A 12,438-nucleotide genomic window follows, 5' to 3' on the forward strand; every position below is an offset into this window, starting at 1 on the left:
GTCGAATAGAACAAACGTCGCACGTGATAAGAGATACATATGCAATGTGCAGGGCGGGGTAGGACTGGAATTGGGAACTGCCGATGTAGCCTATTGTAGTAACATTGTCTCTGGTATTCTGGGTCTGTGAGCGTATATGCGTTCAGGGGCGTGGCTCTGGACAGCGATTGCAGGGAGGGTGGGACGTTCGCTTTCAGTGCTATCAGGCTAAAGTTAGCATTTTCCAAGATCTCCTACTGCACCTTTAAGTCTCTAATGTGTCAAGGGTATGTTACTGCTGCACAATGGCTCTAATGCAATTGTTAAATTTTTAATTGTAATAAAATTTCACAATATTACTATTTCTAATCAAATAAATGCAACCTTGTTAAACATAAGACTCTTCTTTCAAAAACATTTAAAAAATGGTTACACTTTATTTTAAGGTGTCCTTGTTACAGTATAATTATACACTTGAGTACCCAGAAAAGCGCTATATAAATGTAACAAATTATTATTATTATTACTGAGTAATATTAATTAATTACATGTACTTACTATATGGTTAGGGTTGGGTTTAGAGTTTGGCTTAGGGTTACTTGCATGTAATTATGCATAATGTATTGTTATTATAATAATAAATACATGTAACGTGTAACAAGGACACCTTAAAATAATGTGTTACCCAAAAACTTACTAACCCCAAACTTTTAAACAGTAATGAATGACATATTAAGCAGAATATTAAGACATTTAGCAGACTTACCCAGAATCTCTTACAAAAAGTTTCATATGTATAGTCATGAGTTCATGGATCAAAGACGAAAAAGGGTTCTCAAGCATCAAGTGTAATACAGCTTTGAATTGTCGTCGTTGTTTTTCAATACATTATAAAGTGTCCAGTTTAATTAAATCTTTTATTTTTTTTGTCTGTGCAAAAAAATAAATATCATACATTTTTAACATGATTTACAGAAAACAGCCACTAAAATGTCATTCAGTGTAACAATCTTGTCAGGCATATTTACCACAAGAATTAGTTTATGACATATTAAAAGACTAATACGTTTTACCCCAAATACTACTTACTTGTAATTTTACATTTTAAAATTTTGCCACCATCCCATTCTGGCCATTTGTCAGCAATAATTTTTTACTCACTTAAAATGAAATAAAATTTAGTATGCTAACTTTTTGTTTTATATATGTTAATACATACAGGTCAGAATAAGTACATTTTTACATAAATTTAAGAGTTACACTGAATGACAATGGAACATTATTTCACCCACATTTTGACATTTTATTCTCCCAAAACTTATTTGAAACCTTAAAAGTAGACACTTTACTTACATTTAATGTGCTTTCTATGTGTATAAAATCACTTTTGTAAAATTTCTTTTGATGCGGACATTTAAATGTCTTTGACCCTCATATATATTTATGATGCTGATGTCACACATTTATTTGAATAAGACACAATCTGAATAAATGATATGCTCTAATACAGAGTTTAGCTCCAATGATAATTGAACACGCCAGTAAAATCTAACCAAAGTCTTCAGGATTACTTGAAAATCACAGGTAGTTGTGTTTGATTAGGGTTGGACCTAAACTCAGTACAGTACAGTAGGTCTTGAGGGCCAGAGTTGCCCTCCTCTGCTCTAATATATTGAGTTAGGTGTGCGTGTATGAGAAACACTTACCACACTAATGAGCTGTGCTAGAGAGACTTTGATGCCAATAGTGACCTGCTGACTCTTATTGACCGCAGGCCGGATAAGTTTGTTGTAGCGCTCAAGACCAAGCAGAAAATCTACCAGCCTCTCCTCAGCATCAGCAGCAAGAGACCCTAACACACACACATACATGGAGATTGAAAAATGTTTAAAGATAAACACATGGCAAATGCCCTTTTGTCATTTATGGTCATATTGTGAGGAATTGTTTGTGAAATTTACAAGCAATTTTAAAATGAAAATGATTTCAAATTAAATCCAATACCAATCTTTTTCAGTGCAGTATAGTATGATTTTGTTGGTTGGAACATAAAAAAAAAACATTTATTATAAATGACTATAAATTAAATTGTGTTTGCTTTACATATATATATATATATATATATATATATATCTAGAAGGGATATGATCCCTTCTAGCTTTGTATCTAGTGTCTGTTTGCCAGAACCTTTTGAAATTGTGTCATAACATGTCAAATAATCATCGGCAGACATTGAAGTCACAAACCAGTGCCATCTCCTGCCGTTTTTTTATAGTTCTGGAGTTTTTGAGAATATCATGAAAAGGCCAGAAGTGTCTGCTAAGCTGCATGTAATCTGCTTTCACTGCAGAGCAAAAACACACAAACATGTCAGAATAATTTTCCTCTGCATCTTATCCCATCGTAACTCACAAGCCCACCGATGCTGTGGAGGGGATGTGCCAATGACATGGCAAAACAATGACTTGCCAAGACGGTAGCAAAACACACACACACAAAGCACACGCCATTTCCTCCCCACTGCATGTGGGATAAGATCTCCAGTGACTGCTCTCCTCCTCTCAAAACAGAACGCTGACACACACACACACACACACACACATACACACCTAATTTCAGTCATGAATCCAAGATTGTGTCAGACTCAATTGGTGTGATCCATTCCACACAGGAAGACACACAGACCTTTGAGCTTTTGTGGCTATGAGCTTTAGACATTTTGCATGGCTTGTCCCTTTAAGCAAAGCAAGATCCAGACCCATTCATATCAGTTTATGTGTTTGTGTGTAACTCAGTCCTCAAGGATGTTATACCCATGCAAAAGCCATAGATGACTCTCATCTACGCGAGTCTAAAGACAATGAGTGAGTATGTGTGTGTCTGATTTATTACCTTTAATCTCAGACCCATCTTTGTGTGACCACCATTTCCATCTTAGTGCGTCATCAGACAGAAAAAAACATCTGCAGCAGCATCTGACTCTAATATCCACTTTATTGATTCAATCTATTTGTCAGTCTTTCAATGTCTACACAGTATGAGCTAGAGTGGATTCAAATACAGTAATAGACACCAAAAGACCAAAATTTCCATGTAAAATTATGAGAATGTTTATAAATAAACAAGAATTGAATATTTTACATTTTAGACCACTTTTTTTTATCTCCACCAGTGAAAACTGTTCCAAACAAACACAAGGCAGAATCAACTTGTTGTGTATTTATTATAAAGAAATTAATTGGTTTATTTTAGCAAGAATATATTAAAAGTGACAGTAAAGACATTTACAATGTTACTAAATATTTCTATTTCATGTCAATGTTGTTCTTTTGAACTTCTATTCATCAATATCATAAAAAAAAAAAAGTATCACAGTTTTAATAAAACTACTAAGCAGCACAACCGTTTTCAATAGAAATGCTAAACCAAATCAGCAAATAAGAATGTTTTATGAATGGTCATGTGACTCTGAAGACTGGAGTAATGGCTGCTAAATTTAGCTTTGCCATCACTGGAAAAATACATTTTGAAGTATAATAAAACAGAAAACAGTTATTTTAAATTGTAATAAATGTAATACATTTCACACTATTACTGTTTTTACTATATTTTTGATCAAATAAATGTACCTTTGATGAGACTTCTTTCAAAAACATTTAAAATTTTACCAAAGCAAAACTTTTGAACAGTAGTTTAAATACAAGTGGTGTTTTGTTCCTGAATGACCCTATAGTGAAACAAATATAAATACACAAATATAAAAATACACTTATTTCGTGCTAAGTATAGTACAAATACATTTACATACTTATGTACTTAATAAAAATACCTTGCAATTGTACTTTTAGTATACTAAACTGTAAAAAACTTTAAGTCTGCTAAACTGGAACAACTAATTTTGTATTTTAGTACAATACAAAACTAAACAAAACAACTAAAAAAATACTGAAGTTATATATACTATTGCAAGTATACTTTAGGTACACATTAAATATTTCACTTTTAAAGACCGATATTATTCAAAGATAATACAATTCTCATCAATAGTGATATTAAAACACATTTTAGGCTTAATATTAAGAAATGCAGTGCACAAGTGTTACTCCAAATAAAGTTGAATTATAATTTTTATATCAGTAAGTCTCACGTGTTATGTCAGCAAATATGTTCATAGATTTGAAATATACTTAGTATGAAATAAATGTATTTTAAACATTTTTTTTTACTAGGGTAATCAGTGTTTATGAATGAATCAATTGATTGAATGATTCATTGGCTCACTTGTCATCGCCAACTGACATGACAATATTAACTGCAGAAAGTGTCACTAAAAATTTCCACCAATAATGCACAGACTGATAGGCTGTATGGAATGCACAAACACAGAGAAGCTGACTGATACACTGGACTGTATATCAGAACTCTTGGAACGCTTCTTGGCCATTAAAATTCAAAGCCTGGAACTAAATGCTATTACTATCATGTTAAGGAGAATTCACAATGTCCTAACAAACACCAACAGACTTGGGGGTGCCCACATATTTTTGTAGTAGTAGCAAAAATAATAATGGCAGAATTCATTAGTTTTAAGTAGCCATGAAATTGTGAATTTTGTGATTTAAATGTTACAAAATTAAAATAATGAACATTTTGATGTATTTATTATATGTGACCCTGGACCACAAAACCAGTCATAATGGTCAATTTTTTTTAAATTGAGATTTATACATCATCTGAAAGCTCGGTCGAGATACAACTATTTGAAAATCTGGAATTAGAGGGTGCAAAAAAATCAAAATACTGAGAAAATCGCCTTTAAAGTTGTCCAAATGAAGTTCTTAGCAAGGCATATTTCTAATCAAAAATTATATTCAATTGATATTCAAAAATCTGGGTTATTTATAGATTTATAGACCTAGATTTATTTTAGAATTGTACTGTGCTATTGATATGTATCTTTCACTTACAGTTTATTGACCAATAAGACATGGGTCAGTTTGAGCACTGACCCTGTTGCCGTCTTTTAGGCTGTTAGCCAGACTTTACGTCATACTACAGACAGTAGAGTGATCATCTTTACTCTTCTTGATGTCATCAGTGATCTCATATTTACTTATGAGGCCTGTAGATCCTTTTCTTTTCCTAAACTGTGCAACTCTTTAGCAAAAAGGCTGTGTAAAACACACGCATCGACATAAGCAACAACTCTTGAAAGAGCTGATAATTAAAGATGAAATAATTTACACTTTATGTGTGTTTGTGGCTATTCAGCTGAGCTGTAATTTATGTGCATGTGACTGAACTGCCTGTGAAGAGGTTGTGTGTTTTTGTCATGCTTGCTCTGATGTTAATGGATGTGTTAAGTGCTCTCATCCCTCACATTATCCCACAGTACTGTATAGTAATAACATCACACAGGCATAACCGTAACACGTAACACAAAAAAATAATAATAATATAAATAAAATTTTACCTGTATACTGTTTTAACAGCAATTCCATGGCCAATTTTGTGACATCATGGTTGCTGTTTTGCACCCTTGCTTTTGGTTCAATTTACAATGATCTTTTTTCAATGTGCAAATGTAATTTAATGAAAATAGCAAATAAATCCAAATTACATGCTGTCTGTATTAGATTATATCTGCACACTGATCTTAATTCTGTATTTTTTGGATCTGTTACATATACAGCTGATCATTTTCAAGATATTGATGTTGACAGTATATAGGCTAGTCTTTCTGCCTGGTTGTGGACACAAACTGGAAAATGTTTTCTCTCTTTATGTATATTATTTATTGTACATTTATATCACTGCATTTTGTGTTATATAACCCTGGCATTCATTTTTTTTTTAAATAGCAAGTGGAAAGTTTTTTGCTATGGCCTTCCATTTAACTCTATTTTTACTCAATTTACTGCCATGTTCTAAAACTGAAAATAAGAGACTATGGCCATATGGACTACCAAAAAAATAATAATAATAATTCAGCTCGGAAAACATCTTAACTTCAAATACTTTTGCATGGAACACAAAAGAAGAAGTTGTAAAGTATGTTCATGCTGCTCTCTTTCATACAATAAAAAGTGGATGGGGACCAGGCACTGTCAAGATTCAAAAATGATAAAAAAAGCATCATAAAAGCATAAAAAGCAGTTCGTACAACTCAAGCACAATATTTCAAGTCTTCTGAAGCAATATGATAGATTTGCAGAGCGCAAGATTCAAACAGTGTAAAAATTACATATGACTTTCGTGACATTTAAGAAACATGGAAACTGAACGAATTGTATTTGACCTACACAGTGAACAAATATAAACTTAATCAACAAGTCTTCCATTAGAAGAGAGAGAGAGAGAGCACCAATGTCACCAATGTCAGTAACAAAAAATACTGCATGCTTATTTTCTGAATATTTGACAAACCATAAAACAAACACAACAAAAACAAAGAAAAAAGGGTTATTTTAATACAAGTATGCAATAGCTTCTTACTTGTCACGCACAGCAAAAGCAGGCAGAAACATAAAAGCCACTTTGATGCCATCACGGAGACCATTTCTCTCTCTCTCTTTCTCTCTCTGTCCCGGGTGAAGGTTCACAGTGATGTCCAGTCCACAGCCACTATCACCCTCCAGAATCCTTCGCCCTCTCCAGGACGGGTGCTGTCGTGTTTAACCCTACAGAGGCTTATTCTCTGTGCTCCGGGCTTTGCTCTTCCTCTCTCAGTATTCAGCAGCCGTCTCCCAGTCATCGACAGATGTTTTGCTCGCGTTAATACAATGTATTCCAGTCAGCCGAGAGAAGCGCAAGACTCCAGTCAGATTACGCTCGTTTATATTTGAAGCAGGCTTAAGACATTCATCAAGTCAGTACGCATGTCTTAACAAGAAAGAAACACCATTGTTGCATTTGCAAACATGTTGCAAACAAGAAAATAAATAACAGTAGACTCCGGCTCCGGGTAAACTTTTAAGCGATGAAGTGCGAGAGCTGACTCTAGCCTTTTCCAATGAGACTGTTCAATTTTCCTCACACGGCTGCTATTTTAAACTCACATTCTTAGGTAGTGACAATATTTTTAGATTATTGCACTGTTATTTTGTGATTTCCTGGCAGAGTGATCTTCGGATGCAGTGCAATCTGTGAAAAATAGCTACATTCTCATATGGGACATCGCTCTGGGAGGACCACGTGACAGACGGCGCGAGCGAGGTGAAGGAAGCGGCATCATAATGAAACATTTAGCATGATAATTTAAAGATGTTTCACTTTACCCATTCTGTCTATCTTATTTCCAAGTTTTATTCCCACGTTGTCATTCAGATTTATGCCATATTAATGATGTTATCATTTCTGTTATCCATAATATTTTTGAAGATATAGACTATTTTTATTAGACTTTTATTAGAGATTTATTTCCCTCCACTGAAAGTCTATTCCATCAAAAAGTCGATGCTTCAAAACGTTCATAAAAATATTGTGGTATAACACTTCACAATAAGGTTCCATAATTAACATTAGATAATGCATTAACTAACATTAATTTACTAAGGTTTTTACATTAAGTAATATCGTTGCTGACCCTAACATACCTGTCAAAAATGTCCCCCTATTCTCATTTGGACATTCTCAGTTTCAGAGAACACACACACACACACACACACACACACAAACTAAATAAATAAACCAAATCTTCTGTTACTTACTGAAAGATTCTATTTTAATGTCTACTTAAAAAGCTTGTCAAGGAATCTGAGCCCCTTAACACCAACAACCAGTGATCACCAAATGCTGTAAAATATAAATACATTTTAACAAAATAATTTATTTAAAAAAAACGTTTTGATAAATTTTGGTATATGACAGAATATTCCATTTAAAGCAAATGATCTCCAGAACACAATTTTACTGACCAAATGTATACATGTGAATGGTGATTTTGTCTACATTTTAGATAAAACGATGCCTTTCTTTAAATTAGTTACGGTCAAAATCCACTTAACTAAAAAATTTGAGGGTCATGTTTCAGATATTTGTTTAAATGGGCATGACGTTTCTTAAGATGCCTGCTCTTTCTCTCTCTCTCACACACACACACTGACACACAACACAAGTAGAGATAGTGAGGTTAGGGTTTTAAAAGGCCAGCTTCTGCATTCCACATCCGCAGTAGGTAACCTGCCAACTGTTAAAAGCATAATCTTGTTCACAGCATAGAAAAATCTCCACACGCACACACACGCATACACACAGACTGTCACGTATACTGTACAACAAATACAGATTCATTATTTTTCATTGTGTCATTAGACACTCACATTTGAGACACTCATTTCAGTGGGGCACCTAGTTTATATATTGATGTTAATGTTGAGAAAGATTATAAAGATGTGTAATGTGGCAAAACTGCATAAGAACTGACATCTTTGGCATCCAGAGGATCTAATCCATAAACGTGCTTGGGATCATAACCCAATTTAGAATTGGCTTCCTTCAAGAGTGACATCCAGAAAGACACATTTGATAATGTTTTTGACATTTTTTTGGCATGGTAACACTTATGTGTTATAATAATGTGAATTGTTTTAACATTAGTTAAAGGGGTCCTATTATGCTTTTTCACTTTTTCAACTTTAGTTAGTTGTAATCCCCTTTAGGACCCCTTTAATGCATTAAATATATTGAACCAGCAATTAATTTTATAGCATTTATTAAGTTATGCTCATTTATACAGTAAATGTATTGTTTATTGTTAATTCATCTTTGTATATATGTCAATATATTCATGTATTTAAGGAATAGTTCTCCTCAAAAATGAAAATTATGTCATCATTTACTCATGTCTTTCCAAACCTGTATAAGTTTCTTTCTTATGTACCAGCATTCTTCAAAGTATCTTCTTTTATGTTCAACATAAGAAAGAATCATAAGGTTTGGTACAACATGAGGGTGACAGAATTTTCATTTTTGTGGTTAACTATTCCTTTAATAATTTGAATTTACACAACTTAAATGAAAAATGTGCACGTAGAAATTATCATAATAATAAATAAATGCTGTGGAAGAATTGTGGATGCGCTTTATTTTACAGTATGTATTTACAGTGTATTTAAACAAGAAAGTACTGAGTAATATATAGGTAACTACATGGACATAATATGGGTTACGGTAAGGTTTAGGTTCAGGATTAGTACTTAGTAGGTAGATATTAAATACATGTAGAACAAGACTATAGAATGAAGTGCTTCATTGTTGCTCACGATCCTTACAGTAATGAATTAACTAATATTAACAAATTAAACATTATTGTAAAGTGTCTGACATGACATGACTTGTTATTATGGTACATTCTTCTAACAGTATTCTCAGTCCTTTGGAAAACTTTAACATGTCTTCAACAGCAGTGTACCAATATCCTAATTCTGTGCCCTATGTACTGTAATTATCCATAGATCTGTTGCTGCTTTAAAAACACACACAGCTCTTTCACACTAAGTCATTAAAATTTCAATCCAAGCTGTGGCTGCTATATTAGGTGTAGAGGTGGTTTATGACAGAGAAGTGTTGCGTAAATTGTGCTCTCACACACCTCCCATTTATGGGATGATGGAGGTTCCAATCTGTCGTAATGGACTTGAATCACATCTCGCCTTGTGTGGCCCACAGTAAAAGAGATTGACGGGCAAAGATTTGTGAGAGACAGATGGGGGATGGGCAAAGATTTAAAAAAGGGTAAGGGATGATTCATTAGATGTACCATTTTTATTCTTTTTCCTGGAAGACAAACACCATTTGTCTGAGAGGTGAGATTACAGCTCTGATCCATCCTCCACATCCTACCCCTCCGGCAAACAGCAGACCCTTTCCACAACATTTCCACAACTGTCATTGATATAAGTGTGTACTGTGTTCAAGATCAGCTGAGGACAGTTAATCGTTTAAGTAAAGCGATTTGTCTTCCTGTGTACACAAACACATGTGGTTTGTTTATGAGTGGACACAACACATACACTGCTCAAAAAAATTAAAGGAACACTTTTTAATCAGACTATAGCATCAAGTCAGTTAAACTCCTGGGATATTGATCTGGTCAGTTAAGTAGCAGAGGGGTTGTTAATCAGTTTCAGCTGCTTTGGTTTTAATGAAATTAACAACAAGTGCACTAGATGGGCAACAATGAGATGACCCACAAAACAGGAATGGTTTTACAGGTGGAGGCCACCTACTCATATTTCCCTACTCATATTTTCTGAATGTTTTTCACTAGTTTTGCATTTGGCGAGGGTCAGTGTCACTACTGGTAGCATGAGGCGATACCTGGATCTCACAGAGGTTGCAAAGGCAGTCCAACTCCTCCAGGATGGCACATCAATACGTGCCATTGCCAGAAGGTTTGCTGTGTCTCCCAGCACAGTCTCAAGAGCATGGAGGAGATTCCAGGAGACAGCCAGTTACTCTAGGAAAGCTGGACAGGGCCGTAGAAGGTCCTTAACCCATCAGCAGGACATCTGGTATCTGCTCCTTTGTGCAAGGAGGAAGAGGATGAGCACTGCCAGAGCCCTACAAAATGATTTCCAGCAGGCCACTGGTGTGAATGTCTTTGACCAAACAATCAGAAACAGACTTCAGGTGGCCTGAGGGTCTGACGTCCTCTAGTGGACCCTGTGCTCACTGCCTGGCACCATGGAGCTCGATTGGCATTTATGCATTTATGAAAATGTTATTCTGCCTGTAACATCGTTCAGCATGACCAGTTTTGTGGTGGGTCAGTGATGATCTGGGGAGGCATATCCATGGAGGGATGCACAGACCTCTACAGGCTAGACAATGGCATCCTGACTGCCATTAGGTGTCGGGATGAAATCCTTGGACGCATTGTCAGACCCTACACTGGTGCAGTGGGTCCTGGGTTCCTCCTGGTGCATGACAATGCCTGGCCTCATGTGGAGAGAGTATGCAGGCAGTTCCTGGAGGATGAAGGAATTGATACCATTGAATGGCCCCCACGCTCGCCTGACCTAAATCCAATAGAACACCTCTGGGACATTTTGTTTCGGTCCATCCGACGATGCCAGGTTGTACCACAGACTGTCCAGGAGCTCAGTGATGCCCTGGTCCAGATCTGGGAGGAAATACCCCAGGACATCATCCGTCATCTCATTAGGAGCATGCCCTGACGTTGTCAGGCATGCATACAAGCACGTGGGGGCCATACAAACTACTGAGTACCATTTTGTGTTTCTGCAATGAAATTTCAGCAAAATGGACTAGCCTGCTGCATCATTTTTTCACTTTGATTTTCGGGGTGTCTTTAAATTCAGCCCTCTGTAGGTTGATAATTTTCATTTCCATCAAACAATGTGGCATCCTTTCGTTCCTAACACATTACCCAGTCCATATCAGTATAGATATCCAGCATGATAATTTTCCCCACTGAGATCTGATGTGTTTTCAAAGTGTTCCTTTAATTTTTTTGAGCAGTGTATAGCAGTGTATTTCAGAGCGCATGCGTGATTGTGCATGCAGCCTGTTGCCGCTGCTCCTGTGTGTGTTTTTTTATTTCTGTTCACTTAACTTTATTCGTGTGGTCTTTTCTTATTGTATTTTTTTGTGAGCTCTTTGAAGTTGTGCCCTTTCAAGGATGCAGGTGGAGAAAGTTTTAACAACCTTTTTAATAACTTTTTTTTCGTACAGGAGTTCAACACCTGTTGGATATGCTGCTCGGATTGTTTACTCCCGAGATCAGTTGATCGATCTAAAGCCGTCCAGCTTAGCGATTCGACCAGCTGATTTACCTACTGAAATCTGGAGGAAAACTCATAGAGGATGTAGGGAAAAACAAGACAACGAGGGAAGAGAGCTGGGCTGAGACGGGAGAGACAGAGAGAAGAGGAGATTCAAGACGAGTCTCCCCTCTCTTATTATAGGCAATGTGAGATCGCTGGCTAATAAGATGGAGGAGCTGACAGGGCTAGTCAGAAGCCAGACAGAGTACCGGGAATGTAGTATCATGTGCTTCACAGAGACATGGTTACATCAGGACAAACCCGATCAGAACGTCTCCATCGAGGGCTTTCAGACGGTTCGGGCCGATCGGGATTGCAACGAGAGCGGTAAGAGAAAAGGAGGGGGGCTTTTAATAACAGATGGTGCAACCCTTGTCATATTACGGTTAAGGAGCGGATATGTTGCCCGGACATTGAACTATTAGCTGTGGGACTTCGGCCTTATTATCTGCCCAGAGAGATTTCACATGCCATTGTAGTAGCTGTATATATTCCGCCATCAGCTAACCCGAAGTCGGCGAGCAGCGTTATTCATAATGTTACATCACAATTGCAGACCAGACATCCAAATGCTCTTATCACCATTTCGGGCGACTTCAATCACGTTACTATGGAAAAAAACATTGCCAACTTTCACACAGTATGTAAACTGTCCGACCAGAGAAGAGAG

At 36.2% G+C, this 12,438-nt stretch overlaps 1 protein-coding gene across 1 annotated transcript in view; it reads right to left on the reverse strand.

Moving 5' to 3' along the window:
- Positions 1-7,116, reverse strand: part of chrnb5a (cholinergic receptor, nicotinic, beta 5a) — a 12,939-nt gene extending 5,823 nt beyond the window's left edge. Inside the window, exons 1-2 of the mRNA XM_016513909.1 lie at positions 6,475-7,116; positions 1,686-1,831 (exon numbers count right to left, since the gene is read on the reverse strand). Coding sequence (XP_016369395.1) covers positions 1,686-1,831; positions 6,475-6,538 — 210 coding nt within the window. The 5' untranslated portion in view covers positions 6,539-7,116. The remainder of the gene's footprint in view (positions 1-1,685; positions 1,832-6,474) is intronic.
- Between the last annotated feature and the right edge of the window lie 5,322 nt (positions 7,117-12,438).

Source organism: Sinocyclocheilus rhinocerous, unplaced genomic scaffold (assembly GCF_001515625.1).
Source record: "Sinocyclocheilus rhinocerous isolate Xijiao unplaced genomic scaffold, SAMN03320098_v1.1 scaffold1648, whole genome shotgun sequence".
In the NCBI taxonomy this organism is placed as follows: Eukaryota; Metazoa; Chordata; class Actinopteri; order Cypriniformes; family Cyprinidae; genus Sinocyclocheilus; species Sinocyclocheilus rhinocerous.